Source organism: Bidens hawaiensis, unplaced genomic scaffold (assembly GCF_021521415.1).
Source record: "Bidens hawaiensis isolate Kalapana, Puna unplaced genomic scaffold, B.hawaiensis_p1.1 tig00008460_1, whole genome shotgun sequence".
NCBI classification, from domain to species: Eukaryota; Viridiplantae; Streptophyta; class Magnoliopsida; order Asterales; family Asteraceae; genus Bidens; species Bidens hawaiensis.
This window is the reverse complement of record NW_027491601.1, coordinates 204,674-228,092: the sequence shown is the minus strand read 5'-3', so window position 1 is coordinate 228,092 and position 23,419 is coordinate 204,674. Positions and strand designations below refer to the sequence as shown.

General features: G+C 37.2%; 2 protein-coding genes and 1 pseudogene across 2 annotated transcripts; 2 read left to right on the top strand and 1 right to left on the bottom strand.

Moving 5' to 3' along the window:
* Positions 1 to 212: 212 nt before the first annotated feature.
* Positions 213 to 3,839, bottom strand: LOC143529085 (LRR receptor-like serine/threonine-protein kinase EFR). The gene is made up of 3 exons (XM_077024957.1): positions 1,181 to 3,839; positions 730 to 1,097; positions 213 to 380 (listed from the first exon to the last, which is right to left on the bottom strand). Exons 1-3 carry the CDS (start codon positions 3,837 to 3,839, stop codon positions 375 to 377), a joined length of 3,033 nt encoding a protein of 1,010 aa, XP_076881072.1. The 3' UTR covers positions 213 to 374.
* Positions 3,840 to 6,956: 3,117 nt separating this feature from the next.
* Positions 6,957 to 8,456, top strand: LOC143529075 (uncharacterized). The gene has a single exon (XM_077024948.1). The coding sequence runs from the start codon at positions 6,957 to 6,959 to the stop codon at positions 8,454 to 8,456; it is 1,500 nt and encodes a 499-aa protein (XP_076881063.1).
* A 5,103-nt stretch (positions 8,457 to 13,559) lies between these two features.
* On the top strand, positions 13,560 to 21,683 carry LOC143529064 (LRR receptor-like serine/threonine-protein kinase EFR; annotated as a pseudogene).
* The last annotated feature ends 1,736 nt before the right edge of the window (positions 21,684 to 23,419 follow it).

Below are 23,419 nucleotides of genomic sequence, written 5' to 3'. Positions count from 1 at the left end.
GTTGATCCATGTCTTACCGTGGCATCCAACGTCATGGCACTGTCTCATATTTCTTGATTATTTTGATATTTTGTTACGACTTTTTTGTTTACTACATCATCACTGGAATTAAATTATGAACATATAATCATGTGTATCTTACATTTATATTGCATGCTCTTAGTTTTTTAATATCATAAAAATGATGCATTATATATAGTATAGATATATGCACCACCGCCAATTTCGTTTAACTGTCACAATATGAACTTCAACACTATACACATCTCAACATGAAATTCAACAAAACAATACGTCTTGCAAAGTAACAAGTATGTAGTGGTGACATAACAATCTCCTAGGTGTTGTTTCTTCAACTCCAAGCAAGCTTGGTATTACACCTGAAATTAAGAATGTGAACATGGAGTCGGAGTGATAATGTTAGACTAATGATATAATGTATAAAGTGGTCAAAATGTTTGCTCCACATATTTTTTTGAGCCAAAAAAATGTTATATTAGTTGACTTATTCATACAAATTATTTTCAAAGTAATGGACATTGTTAGTGTAAATCTTGTGTAAGTATAGTTAATTATCATACTTACATACCTTGGGTTTTATTAGTTAGTTTTCTTTACTAGTTTGGGTCTAATAAGGGTTTGTATATGTTAAGACTCAATTTGATATCGATTATTTCTTTTAATCACAAATGACGATTCTCAGTAAGTAAAAAAGTTGAAACATTGTACCTCAATATTTTGAAGTGTATCAAGAACGTGCCGCAATTCATGAACAACCTTTTCTATATTCATCCGTTGTGGTGGGGAATCCACAGAGCATAGTACTCCAATCTTGATCGTTGCCGCCACACATTCCTCTATTTTCTTTGTGTTTGCTTCATCGTTGAAGCCATGCCATCTTTTATAATCCTTTAAAATGTTAACATCAATGACATCCGTTACATGGTCTAGGAAGGCCATGGAAGAAAATTTATGAAGGTTAAGGCCTTCAGTAAACATGGCGTCGGTCGGCTTCTTCCCTGTCATCGTCTCTAGTAATAATATTCCAAAACTATAGACATCCCCACTACTTGTCATTTCCTGGCTGAGTCCATACTCTATAACTTATAAGCAATTACTTTAGAAAAATAGGCAATATACTAAAAGTACATACAAATGTCCATAAATAAATAAGTATTACCTGGAGGAGCATAACCAATTGTTCCTCTAAAGTTGGTTGTGCTGTTTGGGTATGAAGATCCAATAAGTTGAGCTAAACCGAAATCTCCAACATGAGCCACCATATCATCATTGAGTAGTATGTTGCTAGGCTTCAAGTCGCCATGAACCACGGCTGGTATGCAGTGATTGTGAAGATAATCAAGTGCATATGCAACATCCGTAAGAATATTTATTATTTGAAGAAGGTTAAGTCTCGATATTGTCGTACTTTCACTTGAATGCAACCAATCATGTAAACTTCCATTAGACATGTGTTCATATACCAAAGCTTTAAAATCATTTCCTTGAAAGTCAACACCTGAACACGAAGTTATTATCTTCAGTAAATTCCGGTGTCGAATATTCCGCCATGCTTCACACTCCCTAATAAAGCTTCTTTGAGCTCCTTGATTTTGAAGATGTAGAACCTTGACTGCAACAACTCTATTGCCATATTCATAAAGAATCCCTTTATAAACAGAACTAAAACCACCATTTCCAATCAAATTGGATTGGGAAAACCCATTGGTAGCCTTGAGAAGTTGATTGTATGAAACTTTTATGAATTGTTCACTTGTTGACGATTGAGAAGAGTGGTTCTTTCTTTTCTTCTTACACCAAACGGATGCTACACATGTTACGATGAATAGTGTAGATGCAATCAAAATGATTAATACGAATAGAGGAACTTTCTTTTTATGTGTCTTTGTTTCTTCGCATTTTGGTAACCCGAGTTCAAAGATACCACCACAGATCCTACTATTCCCTAAAACCGAGTATGCACTTTCGTTGGCGAACACACCTACCGTTGGTACTTCACCCTCAAAATTATTATATGACAAGTTCAAATATTCTAGCTTAAGCCGTTCTAGAAAACTAGGAATTTTCCCCGATAAATTGTTACGAGAAATATCTAGTTCCATTAATCCTTTCAAAGAACTAAATGATGGTGGTATCGTACCTTGAAATAAGTTTCCTTTAAGGGACAACGATACCATGCTACCACAATCACCTAGGCTACTAGGAATATTACCTGATATATTATTATCAGATAAATCCAAAGCAGTCAACATCTTGAGGTCTCCAATGTTGGCTGGAAGTGAACCAGATAGATTATTTTGAGAAAGATCCAATTGTATGGATAGAGATGCAAGTTGAAGAAGTTGTGCGGGTATTTGCCCGTCAAGTTTGTTGTCATTAAGGTACAACTCTATAAGATTATGACAATTTCCCATGCTTGATGGAATAACCCCTTCCAATGTGTTTGAAGATAAATCGAGTGTGATCAACGATGATAAGTTTCCCATGACATCAGGAATAAGTCCTGAAAGTTGGTTACTATTTAAAAAAACAGATTCTAGATTTAGAAGGTTACCAATGGTTGAAGGGATGTTTCCTGTGAATTGGTTACGTCTTAATGATAACCTTTTCAAGCCAACCAGATTACTAATTGAGATAGGGATGCTTCCATGTAGATGATTTCCTTCTATATATAAATAAGGGAGTTGACTAGAAAGATTACCTATTGATCTAGGGAGTACTCCTTGAAACTTGCAATAAGAAATATCCAGCATCTCTAATGTTTGGTTTTTTAAAGAATCAATGAACTTCATTTCGTCAGATTCATTGCTTCCAAAGTTGTTAAAGCCGATGGATATAAAACCAATATCTTTTAGTTTTGCAAAGTCGATTGTCAACTTCCCACTCAGCTTATTCCTTGCCATTTCAAAATCTATCAATCTCGAACAGTTTGAAATGGATGGTGGAAGAGGTCCAGTTAACTGGTTACCCCACAACTGAAGGATGACAAGTGAAGGGAGCATTATGGTTGGAGGAAGGCTACCACTTAGTTGATTATCAGCCAAGTTAATAGTAGTTAAGTGTGAAAGGTTATAAAAGAAACGAGGGATGGTTGCGGATAAATTACAATGGCTGCCATAAATTTCTCTTAAACTTTTCCAATGGCCTAGGGTGTCGGGAATGCTTCCACGCAAACGATTTTCTTTAATAGCAAAAACTTCAATTGATGTAATATTCCCTAATGAAGGTGGAATTCCACCAGTTAACTTATTATAATGAAGTGTAAGAAAAGCGAGTTTGGAAAGGAAACTTATCTCTTTGGGTATGGTTCCAACTAGCTCGTTATAGGAGAGACCAAGAGCTTCAAGGTTAAAACAACGAGATATGTTAGCTGGAATAACTCCGCTAAATCCGTTTTGGTACAAATAAAGGAAACGTAGTCTGGAAAGACGGCCGAGTTCATAAGGGATAACTCCTTGAAAGCTGTTGTTAGCAAGAGAAAGACGGTGGAGGAAGCTGAGGTTCCCTGCATGAGGAGATAAGGAGCCTTGTAGACCTTGTGACTCAAGTACAACACTAGTCACTCTTCTATGCCGCTTCCCACACGTTACACCAGTCCACTCACAGAAATGAAGGGAACCGTTCCATGAGGTTAGAACACCATGTGGATCTTGAGTGACCATTGACTTGATCTTGAGCAAAGCGTGATAATCAGTCTCATTTCCGCCTCCATATGAAGTTGTGATGATCGTGAAAGTTAGAGATATAGTAAGAACGAAAAGTAGGAAATGAGTAGGAGGGGAAGATAATAAGCAAACAATTGGTTGTTTTGAATTCATTTTTGGGAGTGATTAAAGTGAAACAATTGTTGGCCTTTTATAGTCAAATTTTGAATGTTTAATTTCGTCGTCAGTGAGCTGAAGTGCAAATAGGCCGGCCGTCTCCTGTGAAATGATAGTAGTCAAGACAATGCAATAATTGCATCTCCACAAATCTCATATTTTCTAAGTCAACAAGACTTTATCCCTCTTGTGGCTGTGGTGTTTAAAATTCATATTTTCATGATGAATTATTGAAATAAACATCCTAATTAAGACGTCGTCATATTTTTAATGTGAATTAATGAGATAAACATCTTGAGTAACACGTCGTTTACTAAGTCAACAAGTCTTTAACTTCTCTTAGGTTGGTTGTTGTGGAGAAGGGTTTGCTAGTTACTTAATCAAGTCACTGTCAGTTAGACAGTAGAGCTTTAACTAACCTACTCGTTAAGTGTAGGTCCTCTTTGGATGGATCTAACAACTTTACTCGGATCAATCCGTGTTGTTAGCTAGCGGAAATCACAAACAACACTCGGATCTCGGATCTTAGTTTGTAAGAAAAATAAAGATTGTTTTTATTATTATTATTATTATATTACTAGTTTGTTTTATATATATACATATATATATATTATATTATATTTGTAGCCTATGTGTGTGTGTATATATGTATATGTATATATGTTGTGTCATATATATATATATGTGTATATGTATACGTATATTTATATGTATATGTATATATGTGTGTGTGTATATATATGTATATGCAAAATGAATCATAGAAATAACCCGAACCAACCCACCCATTCTCTTCTTTCGGTCAACACCATGGTTCGCAAAACCAACCGAACGTGAACTTACAATGGAACCCGATGAACCTAAACTAACCGAGCTAACTGTTTCAATTTCCCGACCCGAACCTAAACATGTACGCCAACCGAGCTATATGTTTTTTTATATTTTTAGTTATGTATTTTTTTTAATTATGTATTTTTTTTGTATTTCTTTTTAATTTTAATGCATTTTATTTAATTATTTAAATAAATTGGTTTTTATTTAATTAGTTTAATTATAAAAAGAAAATAATAAAAAAAGATATTGTGGGCCCAACTTGTAGCTCCTACACCATTACACATCAAAAACAAATTCGCCCATTTTGCTGACTGGGCGTTACGTGTCACAATTCGCCCCCAATTGTAGCCCCTCCACTACACATAGCCTTAGGATGCTAATGGGAATCTGCATACCACACTTAATAGGTGATGAGTGTTTTTTTTATCTTTTATTTATTTACTTATTTTTGCTTTTGCATATTTCAGTTTATTTATATGTACTATAGGTTCTTCTGAGTTCTGGTTGCTAATTACAAGGTCTGATTAAACTTGAAGATTAATTGAAAAAAAATACTAATTAGTTATAGTTGTCTCCGGGAAATTTTGTTATTTATACATAAAATAATAATGTATATCAACTCAATTTTTAGGATTTGCAAGAAAAAAATGGCACATGCTTTTTCTTTGCAATAATTATATTTATTATTGTAATCATGTTATCAACAATTTTATTTAACTTCATGTACATACTTAACCTTAATCTTTTTAAAGCTTAACTTTGACCGACGGTTTATAGTTAGTAATTAGATGTATATGGTTGTATTAACTGGCTAATGTCTGAAAATTGAAGAATTTCAGTTCAACTTCAACAAAAGTTCAACTTAAACATGCTGTTCAAGCTAAATGACTTTCTTAACATGAATATATATATATAATAGCTAGGAGCTAAAGTTTTCAATCTGAATTGATGTTCTAAACTTGATGAACACATAAAAATATGCATGTGATAATCTAAGTATAAAAATATATATGCTTAATAATGTAAAATTCAAATGACTTAGTTAAACACCTAAGAAATACATGTAAGATTTATTTTCACAACATTCTTTCCCAAGGTGTAACTTAATGATATTAAATCAATACTCTCGTTGTACGTCTTGGCCTTGTGCCTTACGTTAATAATAGATCCACTACCAACATAAGGTGAAGATGACCTGATCTACTAACATAAGGTGAAGACGACGTGGTCTACTACTAACATAGTGGGAGACGACTAGATATAATTAAAGAGCAATCAGGGGACGTGATAGGTTGGGAATAACATACCGTCGACGACAGGATAGCCTAGATAACACATCGCCGACGACTGATTACGATCATGCCTCTTTTTCAATTAGTTTGCTAATATGTCCATGGAAATATCAAAGAGGTTGCCGACAACGCGATCGATTGGGGACAATTTTGGAAACTAAAACTACAGGGGACAAATAGGGAATCTATTTCTATATATTAAGGGGACATTTTGGGAATTTTTCCCTTTAAAATGTTTTGGCCATTAAATGCACTGTCTTCGATTTTGAAGTTTTTTTTAACAGTCATTTGAATTATTGACGAGTCACTAGTCCACCCGATCATCTTCATTTTCTAAGTGTGGAACCATGGAGTGTTATACTGTCAGGCCTCTGGAAAGAAACCTGTACATCAGTTCGCCACATCACTCCTGACTCGAAGAACACCATTCGGAGAAAACTCATCATAGGTAAGAAAACATTATGGGTATTGCCTCAACCTTTTCATAGATGAAACTTAAACCCAAGACATTTCTCTTTGTAAATAAAGTCTTTCGGTACCTCACCTCAACCATTTGAGGTAGGCATTGTTGACAGCTTTAAAGTTTTTTTTAACAGTTATACACACTCATCTAATCCCAACTCTTATTTCTAAACTTTCCCAAGACAAAATCTACTCCAATGCTAGATTTTGAACCCTAACGTTTACTCTTAAAGGCAAAACCCTTTACCACCCGGTCAAGGCTGGAATGATCAACAATTTTAAAGTTATTACCCTTTTGAAATAACACATTATAAATAAATAATATTTTCAAGATATTTTTGAGTTTGAGTGTGACGTCTGTAATCAATGTTTTAGGTGTAGGTGATAAGGAAGACATTAATGGAATTAAATTCAATAATTCATCTGACGACGACCGGAAAATATCAGAACAGCCAGCATTTATAGATCACTGAATGCATAAAATGTCGATGATTATCCTTGTGATCTTTAAGTTTATTTCAAAAAAATGAACTCCAAGTGCAAATCATCTCTCTCTCCTACTCATTTCCTCTTTTATGTTCTTATCTTTCTAATTCTCACCACTCTCTCATCTTCCTACGGCGGAAATGAGACAGGTCTTCATGCTTTGTTGAAGATTAAGTCGATGATCACTCAAGATCCATATGGATCTCTAGCCTCATGGAATGGTTCGCTTCATTTCTGTGACTGGACTGGTGTTACATGTGGGAAGCGACATAGAAGGGTGACTATGTTGCGACTGGCCTCGCAAGGTCTAGAAGGCTCGTTGTCTCCTCATGTAGGGAACCTTAGCTTCCTCAATGTTATTTATCTTTCGAATAACATTTTTCAAGGAGCCATCCCTAATGAGCTCGGTCGTCTATCTAGGCTACGTGCTCTTTATTTGCACAAGAATAAATTCAACGGGGTCATTCCAACTAACATATCTAGTTGTTTTAACCTTGTACATGTTGGTCTTGCAAATAACGAGCTAGTTGGAAGCATACCCAAGGAGATCAGTTTCCTCTCCAAACTTTCTTTTCTTTTCCTTCAATATAATATGTTAACCGGTGGAATCCCGCCTTCCTTAGGAAACATCACATCAATGAAAATATTTGGTACTTTTGGAAATCCTTTGGGTGGAAGCATTCCACACACCTTAAGCCGTTGGAAAAATTTAGAACAAATTGTTTGTAGTCGTTCTAATTTATCCGGAACTATCACTCCCTTTTATAACCTTTCACTCCTAACTCATATTCACATGACCAATAACCAACTAACAGGCAGTCTTCCTTTAGCCTTTGGTGCAATGTTCCCACAACTTGTTTCCCTTTGGTTATGGGGTAACCAACTAACCGGACCTCTTCCACCATCCATTTCTAATTGTTTAAGATTAAGTAATCTCCAAATGAATGTGAACAATTTTAGTGGGAAGTTAACAATCGACTTTTCAAAGCTAAGAGATATGTATTTTATAAGCATAGGTTTGAACAACTTTGGAAGCAAAGATGCTGATGAAATGGGGTTTATCGATTCTTTGAAAAATTGCACCAAATTAGAGATTTTAGATATTTCTATTTCCAATTTTCAAGGAGTCCTCCCCGGATCTATAGGTAATCTTTCTAATCAACTCCATTACTTATCTTTAGCACAAAATCAACTACATGGAAACATCCCTATATCAATCGACAATTTAGTTGGCGTGAGTAGCTTACATTTAGCAAACAATCGTTTCACGGGAAACATCCCCTCGACCATTGGTAACCTTGAAAACATACAAGTTGTTAGGTTAGACAAAAACCAACTTGTAGGAAGAATTCCTTATGCTATAGGGAACTTATCATCGTTGCTCACGCTTTCTTTATCTTCAAACAAGTTGGAAGGGGTTATTCCATCAAGCCTTGGAAATTGCCGTCGTTTATTAGAGTTATACCTTGATGACAATAGCCTTAATGGCAAAATACCTGCAAAACTTCTTCAACTTTCATCTTTATCCAAAACTTTTTAAATCTTTCTCAAAACAACTTGTTTGGTTCACTTCCAACAGAGGTGGGATACCTAAAGATGTTGACTAATTTGGATTTATCATACAACAATTTATCAGGACACATTCCTAGTTGTTGGATTTAATGGTCGGTTCGGGTCAAGTCAACGCGACCGACTCGATGTGACCCGGTATGAGTTACACCGGGGTAACGAAACACGTAAACCCAATTAAACGTTATTTGGGCCCGACACATTCAATTAAATGCAATGGATAATGGTTTAGGCTTTGAGTTTGTAATTGGGCTTTAAGCCCAATGGATTAAAGATGATAAACCCTAAAACATATCCATATATAGTATACTATATATATGCATATGATGTGCTTAACATCATGAACAACAAAAAACCCTAGCCACCATATATATACATTCCGGCGCCGTTTTCCGGCCACCGGAAAACCGCCCCAAGCTGTCAACCACCACCCACTGTCCGATAATCACCGGAACCACCACCAACACCCTATACAAGCTTCCGGCAGTCTCACTGCAAGTTTTCCGGCGTTCGTTTGGTGATTCCGGTGGTCCCGTTTTTCCGGCGACTTGGATTCCGGCGAATAGTGGTCACTGTTGGGTTCTGTTGTTGCTGTCCACCTGCTTACCGAGCTCCGCCGTCGCCGTCTGCTGTCCAGCCACCGTCACCGTCGCTGTCAGCCGCCGCCACCGCCATCAGACTCGCCGGAGTTGCTGTTGGTTGTTGTTGTGTCAACGTCTAGCTTCTTTTTCGTTAGCTCGCGGTGTGTCGTCCGATAACCGAGGTATATCGAAAACTAATCTATGGTTGTTTATTATTGTTTATCGTGCTCGTATTGTCGTAATCGGATCCAGGTGTTGGGTTTTCGGGTTTTTGGGTCGTTTAATCGTTTAACTTTCTGCTGCGTTTTATTGTTCGTTTAAAGGTATATATTAATATTGATTAATATTTATTGAAACGAAAATAATTAACTAAAACGGGTTAAAATAAGTTGACCGTTTTCGTTCCGAACCACCGTTGAAACCCAACACTAGTAGCCTTGGTGATTGTGGTAGCCTCACAGGATTGTTTCTTAGAGGAAACTTATTTCAAGGTATGATGTAAGTTCATTGAAAGGACTGTTACTCCTTGATATTTCTTATAATAATTTATCAGGACAAATTCCAAACTTTTTGAAACAATTGAAGTTAAAAAGTTTAAACTTGTCATAATGATTTTGAGGGTGAAGTACCAATGCTTGGATTCTCTGTTTTGGGGAATAAGAGGCTTTGTTGAATTAGGGTTACCTAGATGTCAGTAAGGAGGTAAAAAACCAAACAAAAATGTTCCCTTTGTTTATAATAGTCATTATAGTTGCATCCTCCCATGATATGTTTATCATGTGTTTTGTGTAAGCAAGAGACAACTATCTCAGTCATCATCAGAGAGCAATCGGTTCTTGAAAGTTTCCTACCAAAAGCTTTTCAAGGCTACAAATGGGTTCTCTGAAGCCAATTTGATTGGAACTGGTGGTTTTAGTTCTGTTTATAAAGGAAGCCTTAATGAAGATTATGATATATTTGTTGCAATCAAAGTTCTGCATCTTGAAAACCAAGGAGCTCAAAGAAGTTTTATGAGGAAACATTCGACACAGGAATGTGTTGAGGGTAATAACTTTATGTTCAAGTGTAGACTTTCAAGGAAATGCTTTCAAAGCTTTAGTATACGAGTTCATGCCCAATGGGTTTACATGATTGGTTGCACTCAAGTGAAAGTAAATCAAGTCTATATCTTCTCCAAATAATAAATATTCTTATGGACGTAGCATGTGCACTTGATTACATTCACAATCATTGCATACCAACCGTTGTTCATGGTGCCTTGAAGCCTAACAACATTCTACTTGATGATGACATGGTAGCTCATATAGGGGACTTTGGCTTAGCTCGCTTTCTAGAAACAACTTCATACCAAAACAGCTCAACCATGATTGGAGGAACAATTGGTTACCTTGCTCCTGGTAAAGCTCTTATATTCATTCACATTGATATTTACTTGTATTGCTACCTTTTAAAAGTAATTGCTTATAATTTGCAGAGTATGGTCTCGGAACTCAGATAACAAGTAGCGGGGATGTCTATAGTTTTGGAATTTTATTACTCGAGGTGATGACTGGGAAAAAACCGACTGATGATATCTTTAACGAAGACCTTAACCTTCATCAATTTGCTTCCAATGGCCTTGCCGGACCATGTAACAAATGTTATTGATGCTAAAATTGTACACACTTATCAAGAGAATGAAAGTAAAGAAATAAATGTAGAGAAAATAAAGGAATGTTTGGCTTCAACAATCAAGATTGGAGTATCATGTTCTATGGATTCTCCACATCATCGTATGGATATGAAAAACGTTGTAGATGAACTACAGCGTATTCTGAATACACTTCAAAATATTTGAGGTATAGTGTTTAGTATTCACGTACTAAGCTTTAATCCTATCCTTTTTTATGTTGCTAAATTTCATGTTGTAATAGTTGAATAATATTTTATCTTATTGGAAATATATTCTAAAATCTTAACCTTAAAGATGGCAATAATCAATCGAAATGCCCTTACCATAATGATAATGCATGATCATGCTAAAGAGACTGTAGAATGTTTAGAGCAAAATTTGCAATTTTCATCCATTTCTAAATATTAACTAATAACTAGTGTGCTTGTATCTGTGCGTTTCAGTGAAGACTCGCGGGCAGTATTTGCTAAATTCTTTGCGGTAACGGTTCAATACCTAGTCCATGGTATTGGTAAAGTAGGAAATTTAGTAACCATTAACTCCGCATATGCATAAGACATAAAATTCCTTCTTGTTGATCTGTAATTGTAAAACGGGATAAAAAAACAATGGTCAAATTTAGAAAGTCAATTATACGTACAGATAAAATCCATTATAATATTCAATTTTAGTCTTGAAAGTAAATTTGATAGGAGTCAACTCTTAAAACTAATTATTTCTTTTAATTTTATTTTTATTTTAAGTATTTACATGCGCTGAAAAGACATTTTAATAAACTACTTTCTAAGACATGTATTTAACTAAAAAAAACAAGATTACTAGTTTATATAGCATGTAGTGTTTGAGCTAGCCTTGTGCAAAGTTGTTAATTTGAATCTCAAACCCACCCAGATTTGATTTTCGTTCTACCGTGTATTACGTTGGAAAATTATGTTCTTGTGATAACACAACATCTGTCAAGTGTTGCAATCAAGAACAAACCATCTAAAAGCTCTACTAACAGAATACTCAATACAGTGAATTCGGATAAAGTGAATTCACTGAAGTGGTTGGTTGGAAATCCAAATCATCCACCATCATTTTTTAATGGTTCATTCGACGACTATAAACATGACACTGAACCCAAGGAGGGGTCAAACACTAACTGACTTCAGATTTTATTTTCTAAATGCACTTTTCTTTTAAAAATCAATATTATTAATTAAAAGAACAAGCCCTGCTTGCGGTGCGCACATATGATGTATATATGTGTGAACCCTCGGGTGGGCAAAAGTGAAATTGCACTAATTTTGACGTTATTTTACTAATCTCGTGAAAATAACGTTAAAAGTGACGGACGGTTAATCAGGCATCATGTAGTGGCGTTGATAGCCGAAAGACAAGGGTACATGCACCGATCAGCCGGTGTCCCGATGATTGAGTGCTATGTGCCTTATGTCCAAGGCTTGATGCAAAACTACTATCGAGCCGGGGGTCTCACCGGAAGCAGCCTCTCTATCCTTATGGGGTAGAGGTAAGGCTGTCTACATCTTACCCTCCTCAGACCCTACCATAGCTTTGCTATTGGTGGGATATACTGAGTACGATGATGATGATGATGATATTAATTAAAAGAACAAAGGATGCATCTCACAAATAACAAGGATGGGTCAAACAGATATCGACTACAGATTTTATTTTCTAAATGTACTTTTTTTATGATGAATATCATTAAAAGAACAAAAGAGGCATCTCACAAATAACAAGAGCCTCGATAAGTATAAAACAAACGAAGGAAACAAACGAACAGGAGATTGGAGTAGTGCACCTTACAAAAGGAAATTATCAAAGTTAAATTTGCATCACTTCTCCTCCCAATCCAAGAAAGTCCTTTTGTTCCTATGTTTAACCCATAAAAAAGACCAGATTTTATTTCATTTATCACCTTTGCCAACGAGAACACTCTACCGTCAAAGATCCGTTTATTCCTTGCTTTCCATATCATCGAGAAAACCCAATAATAAGTATTGCTTCTACTTTCTAGTGATTATCTAAACGACTCAAGGGGTGGGTGTATGGACTTCTTATTTTTGTTTATTCAGTCTTTTGAAGTTATAATTAAGAATAAGTTGTTACATTTTGACTCATTCACGACTCTTTGATAAGTTTCGACCATTAAATGCACCGTCTCCGATTTTAATGTTTCTTTAACGGTCATTTGGATTATTGGCGGGCCACTAGCCCACCCAACCATCTTCAGTCTCTTAGCGTGGAACCATCAGGTGTTATATCGGCACGCCTCTGAAGGGAAGCCCAGACATAAGTTCGCTCCATTAGTCTTGACTTGGAAAACACCGTACAGAGGAAACCCATCATAGGTGAGAAAACCTCATATATAGGCAACGGCTCAACATTTTCATAGATGGAACTTAAACCCAAGACATTTCTCTTTAAATAAAGTCCTTTCGGTTCCTCACCTCAACCGTTTGAGCTAGGAATCATATTTTAAAGTTATTTTTTTACAACTATATACACTCATCTACTCCCTACTCCTACTCCTACTCCTACTCCTACTCTAAGAGAAAATTTACTCCCATGCTATGTTTTATGTTTTGAACCCTAGTCTTCACTCCTAATTAAGGCAAGAACCTTTACCACTCAGTTAAGGCTGGAATGGCCGACAATTTTAAAGTTATTATCCCTTTTGAAATAACCCATTCAATAAGTCATCTGGTGGCGACCGAAAGATATCAGAACGACCGGCATGTTATCACTGACTGCATTGTCTCCATTGACACATTCAAAAACAGATTATTAAAGGGCAGCGATTATTCTTGTGATCTTTAAGTTTATTTCAAAAAATGAACACCAAGTGCTTATCATTTCTCTCTACTACTCATTTCCTCTTTTATGTTCTTATATTTCTAGTTCTCACCACTATCTCATCTTCCTACGGCGGAAATGAGACAGATCTTCACGCTTTGTTGAAGATTAAGTCGATGATCACTCAAGATCCATACAGAGCTCTAGCCTCATGGAATGGTTCGCTTCATTTCTGTGACTGGACCGGTGTTACATGTGGGAAACGGCTTAGAAGGGTGACTTTTTTGCGACTAATCTCGCAAGGTCTAGAAGGCTCTTTGTCTCCTTATGTAGGGAACCTCAGCTTCCTCCGTACTCTTTCTCTCTTTAACAACAACTTTCAAGGAGAAATCCCTCATGAAGTCACTCGTCTTTCTAGCTTACGCTTCTTTTCTCTTTACAATAATAAATTCAGCTCGTCATTCCAATTAACATGTCCAGTTGTTCTAACCCAGACGCACTTGTCTATCCAATAACGAGCTAGTTGGAAGCATACCCAAGGAAATCGGTTCCCTCTCGAAACTTGCTTATCTTTCACTCGGTTATAACAAGTTAACGGGTGGAATGTCACCTTTCTTGGGTAATCTTACATCAATGGAATTATTCTCTTTTTCGGGTAATGCGTTGGGTAAGAGCATTCCTGAAACCTTAGGCCGTTGGAAAAATTTAAAAGAATTTTATTGTAGTCACTGTAATCTAACTGGGGTCATCCCTCATTCCTTTTACAACCATTCCCTCCTAACTATAGTTACCATTGCTGATAATCAACTGATCGGTAGTCTTCCTCCAGCTTTAGGTGTCATGCTCCCTAATCTCTTTATCTTTCATTTACCGTTTAACCAACTAACTGGATCAATTCCATCCTCCATTTCAAATTGTTCGAGATTAGCGTCTCTTGAAATGGGTTTTAACAGGTTTAGTGGGAAGTTAACAATCGACTTTGCAAAACTAAGAGACATTCAGATATTACAGTTTAGTGATAGCATGTTAGGAGGCAAAGAAGTTGATGAAATGCAATTTATTGAGTCTTTCGAAAATTGCACCAGACTAAAGAAATTGGATCTTGCCTATTGCAACTTTCAAGGTGTACTCCCTAGATCAATAGGTAATCTTTCTATTCAACTCGATACTCTGTATTTAATTGGAAATCATTTACATGGAAACCTACCAAAATCAATCGGTAATCTAGTTGACTTGGAAATGTTATCATTAGAAGGTAACCGATTCACAGGAAGCATCCCTTCAACCATTGGAAACCTTCAAAAGATAAAAGTCATTTATTTAAATGAAAACCAACTTTCAGGGCAGATTCCTAATGTTATGGGAAATTATCATTGTTGATTACACTTTCTTTATTTTCAAACAAGTTGGAAGGGGTTATTCCATCAAATCTGGGAAATTGCCACAGTTTATTAGAGTTGTATCTAAATGACAATAAACTTAACGGAGAAATACCCGCAACAATTCTTCAACTTTCATCTTTATCTATAGCACTGAATCTTTCTCAAAACAACTTGTCTGGCTCAATTCCGACCGAGGTGGGAGACCGCAAGATGTTGAGTGTTTTGGACTTATCTGAAAATAGTCTATCCGATACTATTCCGAGTAGCCTCAGTGGTTGTATTAGCCTTTTAAGTCTGTCTCTCAAAGGAAACTTACTTCATGGTATGATACCACCATCATTAGTTTCCTTAAAAGGCATTGGAAAAACTTGATATTTCTCATAATAATTTATCTGGTCAAATTCCTCGATTGTTTGAAAGTTTTTGGCTAGAATATCTGAACGTGTCATATAATGATTTTGAGGGGGAAGTACCAATGTCGGGAGTGTTCGCCAATGCAAGTGCGTTTTTTGTTTCAGGGAATAATAGGCTTTGTGGCAGCTTTGTTGAACTTGGGTTACCCACATGTAAGGAGGCAGAAAAACAAAAGAAAAGGTTTCCTCTATTTGTAATATTCATTTTGATTGCATGTACATTTTTTGCCATAACATGTTTGGCATATGTTTGGTGGAAGAAGAAAAGTAAAAACCAGCAGTCTCATTCTTCAACAAGCAAACGACACATGCAAGTTTCATACAAACAACTTCTCAAGGCTACCTATAAAATCACAATGGTTCTGGTTGATTTACATATCAATCTTACAACCCATTAAATACAAATTACTAGACTAATAATAAGGAGAGAATTACTCCACTAAAATAAGAAACTATTGACTATGTAATTACATTGAATACATTGATGGAGTAGGAGGATATTGCTCCATGAAATATGCTATTGCCTAATACCCCCCGTCAATGCAAGTTGGTGGCGGACCAAGACGAAGCATTGTGCGAAATTTTTTAAACAACGGTTTGGGCAAACTCTTGGTGAAAATGTCGGCGACTTGTTTGTCGGTCGCTATGAATTTTGTGTGAAGCTTGTCGGCGGTTACCAATTCACGAACGAAATGATAATCAATGTCGATGTGCTTGGCTCTTTTGTGGGATATTGGATTTTGACTTTAAAATAGAGCACTCTTGTTGTCACATAACAGTGTCGGTCGTCCCGGTGGAAGAGCATGAAGTTCCCGAAGAAGGTGAGTTAACCAAATAATTTCTGCTGCCATATTTGCCATGGCACGATATTCTGACTCACAGCTGGATCTGGACACCGTTGGTTTATTTTTAGCGCTCCAAGATACTAAGTTCCCTCCTAAGTAGATACAATAGTCGTATGTGGATCTTCGTGTGTCGATACATCGAGCCCAATCTGCATCTGAAAAACCTAGTAAAGTAGTGTTAGGTGGACGAGCAAATGTTAAACCATGTGATAAGGTGCCTTTAACATAACGGAGAATCCTTTTTACTAGCTGAAAGTGATCGGTTGTGGGATTTTGAAGAAATTGGCTAGCCTGGTTAACGGCATAGGAGAGATCAGGACGGGTGATTGTGTGATATTGAAGAGCGCCCACGAGAGAGCGATAATGAGTAGGATCATGGAATGGGTTGCCCTGAGAGGTGAAAATATCTTTAGATGTGAGAGGAGTGGCAACAGGTTTTGAGTCAAGTAAACCGGCTCGGGTGAGGATGTCGTGGGCATATTTGGATTGGTTTAAAAACAAACCCGTTTTGGTGTGATGAACTTCGAGTCCAAGAAAGAAATTTAGAGGGCCAAGGTCCTTAATTTTAAATTCTTTGTTTAAACATGATGTGAAGTTGTTGATGAAATGTGCATTATTCCCGGTGATAATGATGTCGTCAGGGACGGATTTATTTAATTGAGTACCGGGTCAAGCGAACCAGGTGTTTTTCGAACCGTAGTGGAGCATTTAATAGCGACTTTTTTAGCGAACCAGGTGTTTTTCGAACCGTAGTGGAGCATTTACTTGACCCGAACCGTTAAACCAATCCGAATTGTCAACCCGACCCAATTTTTTTATACGCGTTCTTATATATTTAGAGCATCTTAAAATAGCGAACCAGATAAAAAAAAATTCTAAATCCGTCACTGGATGTCGTCAACATAAACGAGAAGATAAATTAAGATACCTTGGTGGCTGTAAACGAACAAAGATGTGTCGGCTCGACTGTTGTGAAAGCCACAATTGAGAAGAAAGGAGCTTAAGCGCTGAAACCAAGCACGTGGTGCTTGTTTTAAACCATAAAGTGCCCGTTTGAGTTTACACACATAGTTGGGTCGGTTTGAGTCTTCGAAACCCGGCGGTTGTTCCATAAAAATGGTTTCAGTGAGATGGCCATTGAGAAAGGCTTTGTTGACATCTAATTGCCGAAGGGACCATTTGTTAATGGTGGCGAGGCTAAGAACAACCCGGATAGTGGAAGACTTGACGACCGGACTAAAGGTGTGAGAGAAGTCTAGACCCGGTATTTGAGTGAATCCTTGGGCCACAAGACGTGCTTTGTAGCGATCAATGGACCCATTAGATTTATCTTTAATTCTATAAATCCATTTAGAACCGATGATGTTGGTGCTAGCGGGTCTAGGAACAAGAGTCCAAGTTTGATTAGCATGAAGAGCTTTTAGTTCGTCATGCATTGCTTGAATCCATTTTGGATTTTTGAGAACGGTTTTGATGCCTTTTGGAATGTGGAAAGAGAATAAAGAGTGATGTAGAGGATGAGTGATGGTTTGAGAGAGATTAGCAAAGTGTTTGGGTTTGGAGATTCCGTCCTTTGCACGAGTGGTCATAGGATGCGAGTTAATGGGTTGGTTGTTAGTTGTGGTTGTGGATGATGCGGAAGGTGGAGTTGGTTGGTCAATTGGGTTGGATGGTAGCGAGTTAGTTGGGCTTGAGTGAGTAGAGGGTGAGTGGGCCGTGGGTAGAGAGAGGGATGGTGGGCTGGGTGGAGGGGAATTAGATGGGCTGGATGTGTTTGTTAGGCTGGATAAGGGTGAGGGAAGTGGACTGTTGAGGGGTTCAGTGAGAGGGTGAGTGGGTGGTATGTCATCACAGAAATGTGTGGTTGGGTTGACTGGGTTAGAGGATGTTGGTATTGTTGGTGAGGGTGTGGGAGGGTTGGTGGGTATGTGTTCTTCAAAATTGGTAATGGGTAGGTTAGTAGTAGTTTTTTTTTGTAGAGTTTTGGTGAAAAGGGAAGATGTCTTCATCAAATTTTGCATGTCGGGTTGTGTAGATACGACCCGAGGTGGGTTCAAGACACCGAAAACCTTTATACTTTGGACTATAACCAATGAATATGCACGGAACACTTCTTGGTTGAAGTTTATTTTTTGTGTAGTCTCTAAGGTAGGGAAAAACAAGACAACCAAAAATACGCATGTTTGAGTAAGTGGGTGGTTGGTTGAACAAAACTTCAAACGGAGATTTATCATCAAGAAGTTTTGTAGGTAGACGATTTATAATATAGGTGGTGGAGGTGAAGGCATCAAACCATAGGTTGGGTGGAGCTTTGGCATTGAACATCATAGCTAGACCAGTTTCGGTTATGTGACTGTGTTTTCGCTCGGCCCTCCCATTTTGTTCGGGTGTATGAGGGCACGATAATCGATGATGTATGCCATGTTGTTGAAAACATGTTTGCACTTGGTGATTAGTGAATTCGGTGCCACCATCACTTTGAAAAACTTTAACATTATATGAGAATTGATTTTGAACAAATGTTAAAAAAAATGGTGAGGATGGTGAAGAATTCGGACTTGGCCTTTAATGGATAGAACCAAGTGAAACGAGAATAATCATCGATGAAGATGACATAGGACCGATAGCCATCTGTGGAGGGCACAGGTGCGGGTCCCCAAAGGTCACAATGGATGAGGTCCAAAACATGTTGTGCGCGTTTCGGATTTTCAATAAATGGTAGATGTTTTGCTTTTGATAATTCACACGATTCACATAATCCTGGTTTAGGTAATATAGAGGTAACAAAAACACGACCAAGTTTGTTTAAAGTAGAAATTGTATCAAAAGAAACATGTCCTAGGCGACTATGCCATTTATTGAATGAAGCACGAAGGTGCGATGCAGAAAGCGCATCAACGAGAGACTTGTGACCTTAGTTGAGAACATAGAGACCATTTTCACACGTGCCTTTAGCTAGAACCTCCGCTGTTTTTCGGTCCTGGATTTGAAAAAAATTATTAGAAAACAACACATCAACCGGAGAGTCATTCGTTAACCTACTAACTGAGAGTAGGTTTTTTGTTAAATTAGGAACGACTAAGACATTTTGTAAAGTTATAGATTTATTTAAATTAGTGTTCCCAATGTGAGTGGCTGGTGATGATTTTCCATTCCCAAAAGTAACACGAAGGCTACCATTGTGGGATTTAGAATTGTATAAACCATGATTTGAGGGTAACATATGTGTTGTAGCAGTTGAGTCTGTCGTCCAATCAGGAGAGTCGGAGGCTATATTACACTGGGCATGAAAAGCCTCGGCGAGATTGGCATCAAGAGGAACCGATTTTTGGGCAAAAGAGGCAAGTTGAGGACAAAGTATTTGTATAATGACTGGTTTGACGACATAGTTGGCAGTGTGGAGGTCTTTTGGTGTAGGAAGAAATACGCCCGCGTGAGGATGAGGCGTGGCCTCTTCCACGAGATAAAGACGGGCGGGTGTGAGAAGTTTTATTCGGGTGGGCATAGAAGGCGGCCTGAGGGGTTTGAGAACCATGTAATTGTTGAACAAACATCTCTTGATTCTCCGCGTTAGCCAAGAGATCTCGAAATGAAGGAGCGGGGTGAATGGCTCGTTGAGAAGTGGAAAAGTTTTCAAAAGAAGCGCCTAGTCCACGAAGGAACGAATGGAGTTTGTCCTCGTCACTCATGGGATGCCCTATAGCAGCAAGTTGGTCGGCTAAAGCTTTGAATTTGCAACCAAATTCGGAAACCGAAGATGTTCCTTTTTGAAGGGTTCGAAGGGAGTCTTGGAGATTGTGGATTCGTTCAATAGAGGAGTTACTATAAGCATCGGCTAGGGCTTTCCAAACGGCTTTGGCTGTTGTATGACCAATAGTTTCGGCCATGGCTTCTTCGGTTAGGGTAGAGTTGATGAGGAGTAGGACCTTATGATCGGCTATTCGCCAAGAAAGAAATTCGGGATTGGACACAGTTGTGTTATTGGTAGTGATAGTTTCGGGTGGAGATGGGGTGTCGCCGGTTACATGGCCGATAAGAGTGAGGTAAGAGAGGACTGGAGTAATTTGTTTCTCCCAAGGGAGATAGTTGGTGGAGGTTAACTTGATGTTGATGAGATGGCTAAGAGAATGGAGAGGAAGAGAGGTAGGGTCGACAGCCATGGAAAGGATCTTGAATGTTTTAGGCTAATACCATATAAAATCACAATGGTTCTGGTTGATTTACATTTCAATCTTACAACCCTTTAAATACAAATTACTAGACTAATAATAAGGAGAGAATTACTCCACTAAAATAAGAAACTATTGACTACGTAATTACATTGAATACATTGATGGAGTAGGAGGATATTGCTCCATGAAATATGCTATTGCCTAATACTACCAATGGGTTCTCTAAAGTCAATTTGATTGGAACCGGTGGATTCAGTTCCGTTTATAAAGGGATCCTTGATGAAGATAAAGACATATTTGTTGCAGTCAAAGTTTTGCATCTTCAAAGTCGAGGAGCTCAAAGAAGCTTTATGAGGGAGTGCGAAGCATGGCGTAATATTAGACATCGAAACTTGCTCAAGCTAATAACTTCATGCTCAAGTGTTGACTTTCAAAATAATGATTTCAAAGCTTTGGTATACGAGTTTATGCCTAATGGAAGTTTACATGATTGGTTGCATTCATATGAAATTAAGGACATTCAAACTAAACCTTCTACAAAGAATAAACATTCTCGTGGATGTGGCATCCGCACTTGATTGCATTCATAATCACTGCATACCAACCCTTGTTCATGGTGACTTGAAGCCTAGCAACATTCTACTAGATGATGATATGGTGGCTCATGTAGGAGACTTTGGTTTATCTCGATTTCTTGAAACAACTTCACACCAAAATAGCTCAACTAGGATTATGGGAACAATTGGTTATGCTCCACCAGGTAAATTCATATATTTATATAGATGTTCATATTTACCTAAAATATTACTTTTTTCTAAAGTAATTATTTATATGTTGTAGAGTATGGTCTTGGGAGTAAGATGACAAATAGTGGAGACGTCTACAGTTTTGGAATATTATTACTAGAGGTGATGACTGGCAAAAAACCAACTAACGACAACTTTGATGAAGACCTTAGCCTTCATAAATTTGCTTCCATGGCCTTGCTAGACCAAGTAACGGATGTTGTTGATGCTAACATTCTTTACGTTTATCTAGAGGATGAGACTTTTATGCAAAATAAGGAAGTAAATGAAAAGAAAATAGAGGAACTTCTGGCTTCAACGATCAAGATTGGAGTGTCATGTTCTGTGGTTTCCCCACCACAACGGATGGATATAAAAACGGTTGTTCACGAATTGCACCATATTCAAGATGCACTTCAAATATTCATGGCACGGTACGTGTTCTCTTTTGTACTTATGGCATTAGAAAATTTTAACCATTGTGGGATAATGTACATGTTGTTTCAGATTTAGAACCAAGCTACCATCATCTGGGAGTTGAAAGAAATTGCATCTAATAGATGGCGTTTGCCTGTATTACATCTTTGTTTCTTTGCCGAGACATGATTGTTATTTTGGTTAAGTTCTTTTTAAAATTAAGTATATGAATTTTCTGGTGTAATAGATATTAATCATATTATATTACATAAAGTGTTCTTGAACATTTTAGTCTTAGGTCGTGGAGGAGGTTCAAACGAAAAGAACATGAGGCATTGAAAATTTTTCACTGGTTTTCTAACTCAACTGTTGTTCCTTGTTCCAAATGATTTACCAAGTAAAATGAAATAGATTATAAAAGAAATGAATTAATAATACAATAGATCCCTAGCCACTATCTTTTCGAATGTGGTGTGGTAGTAGGAAGTTTAGGGTTCTCAATAGAAACACATGTTCAATCCTCACATATAACATTTTGGGTGGGACATGGATAGCTCAATGAAGGAAGATGAGACCTATATGATCTCCAGTTCGATCCTAAGGGCGCCCGGGTTTAACACCAGTGGTCGTGGGTGGGTTTTCCTCGGAATTGGAGATAACTTGGAGGCGCTTAAGGGCTCCGTACAGTTGGGTTGGGCCAGATGACGATAGCCTTTTGCCATTATGTCACCCCGTATAAAGTACCTAGACAATTCTCTGTTTGTTGACAGTTAGATAAAAAAATCCGGAGCTACTAATTCATTTTGTTTCTTGTTTGTTTACATCCAACGTTTTGCTTAAACAGACTTGTATCACTACTTACGAAAACATATATATCTACCTCTAAATAAACTCCTATTTTAAGAAAAGTGGGTTATGTAACCGTGAAACTATTAGAACCTAGTTTATATAAATGTAGATCACTTTTCTCACCCAAAAAAAGTATATAAAAAGTCTAATTTATTTCGTTTTTAATCATGCTAACTTAAAACCAGTGGACTACACGGATTATTAATAAAAATAATATTTAATAAGGAAGCAAAATATAAAAACAATAAATTTATCATATATTATTAAGAAACAACCATTGCATAGTACAGTGATAAATAATTAATAATAATAATAATAATATCTGTTATTTACTAAAATTAAGCTCATCACATAATAATACCATGGGGCATTGGCCACCAAACCCATCACAAAGATAGAGAAAGCTAGAGGTGTATAAATCGGGTTTTTTCTAATACCCGGGTCGGGTATGAACCGGTTTCGGGTATGATCGGGTATTGAAAAATCGGGTATTGAGATAAATCGGGTAGGGTTCGGGTAGGGTATTGAGGAGAAAAACTCAACCCTATGTACCGGGTAGGGTATGATCGGGTTCGGGTATTGGAACCGGGTACGACCGGGTAATACCCGGTTTTGAATTTGTATTTTTTTATACATTTTTTAATTTGTTTAAAATTTAAATTTGCTTTGTAATGTATAAAAAAACGATATTACAAAAACTATAAATCCACTTGATTACAAATTATTTACTTAGTAATATGCATTTTACAAAAACTTAAACATAAAAGTTGTGAAGTAAACATAAAAATATACTATAAAAATTCATGTATCATTTCGGGTATTAGAAAAATGGTATCAGGTATCGGGTATAACCGAGTATCGGGTATTGGGTATGACCGGGTCCGGGTATTTACGGGTATAAATCGGGTACGGTTCCGGGTACGGGTATTGACCTCAAAATGCATACCCTATTTATACCCTACGGGTAGGGTCGGTTCCGGTTTCGGGTATAGAATACTCGGGTATAAAAAACCGGT

Coding starts and splice junctions, on each gene's coding strand:
- LOC143529085 (XM_077024957.1), bottom strand. CDS start 3,839: ATGAATTCAAAACAACCAATTGTTTGCTTATTATCTTCCCCTCCTACT. Junction 1,098..1,180: donor AATTGGTTATGCTCCTCCAG/GTAATACTTATT, acceptor TATAAGTTATAG/AGTATGGACTCAGCCAGGAA.
- LOC143529075 (XM_077024948.1), top strand. CDS start 6,957: ATGAACTCCAAGTGCAAATCATCTCTCTCTCCTACTCATTTCCTCTTT.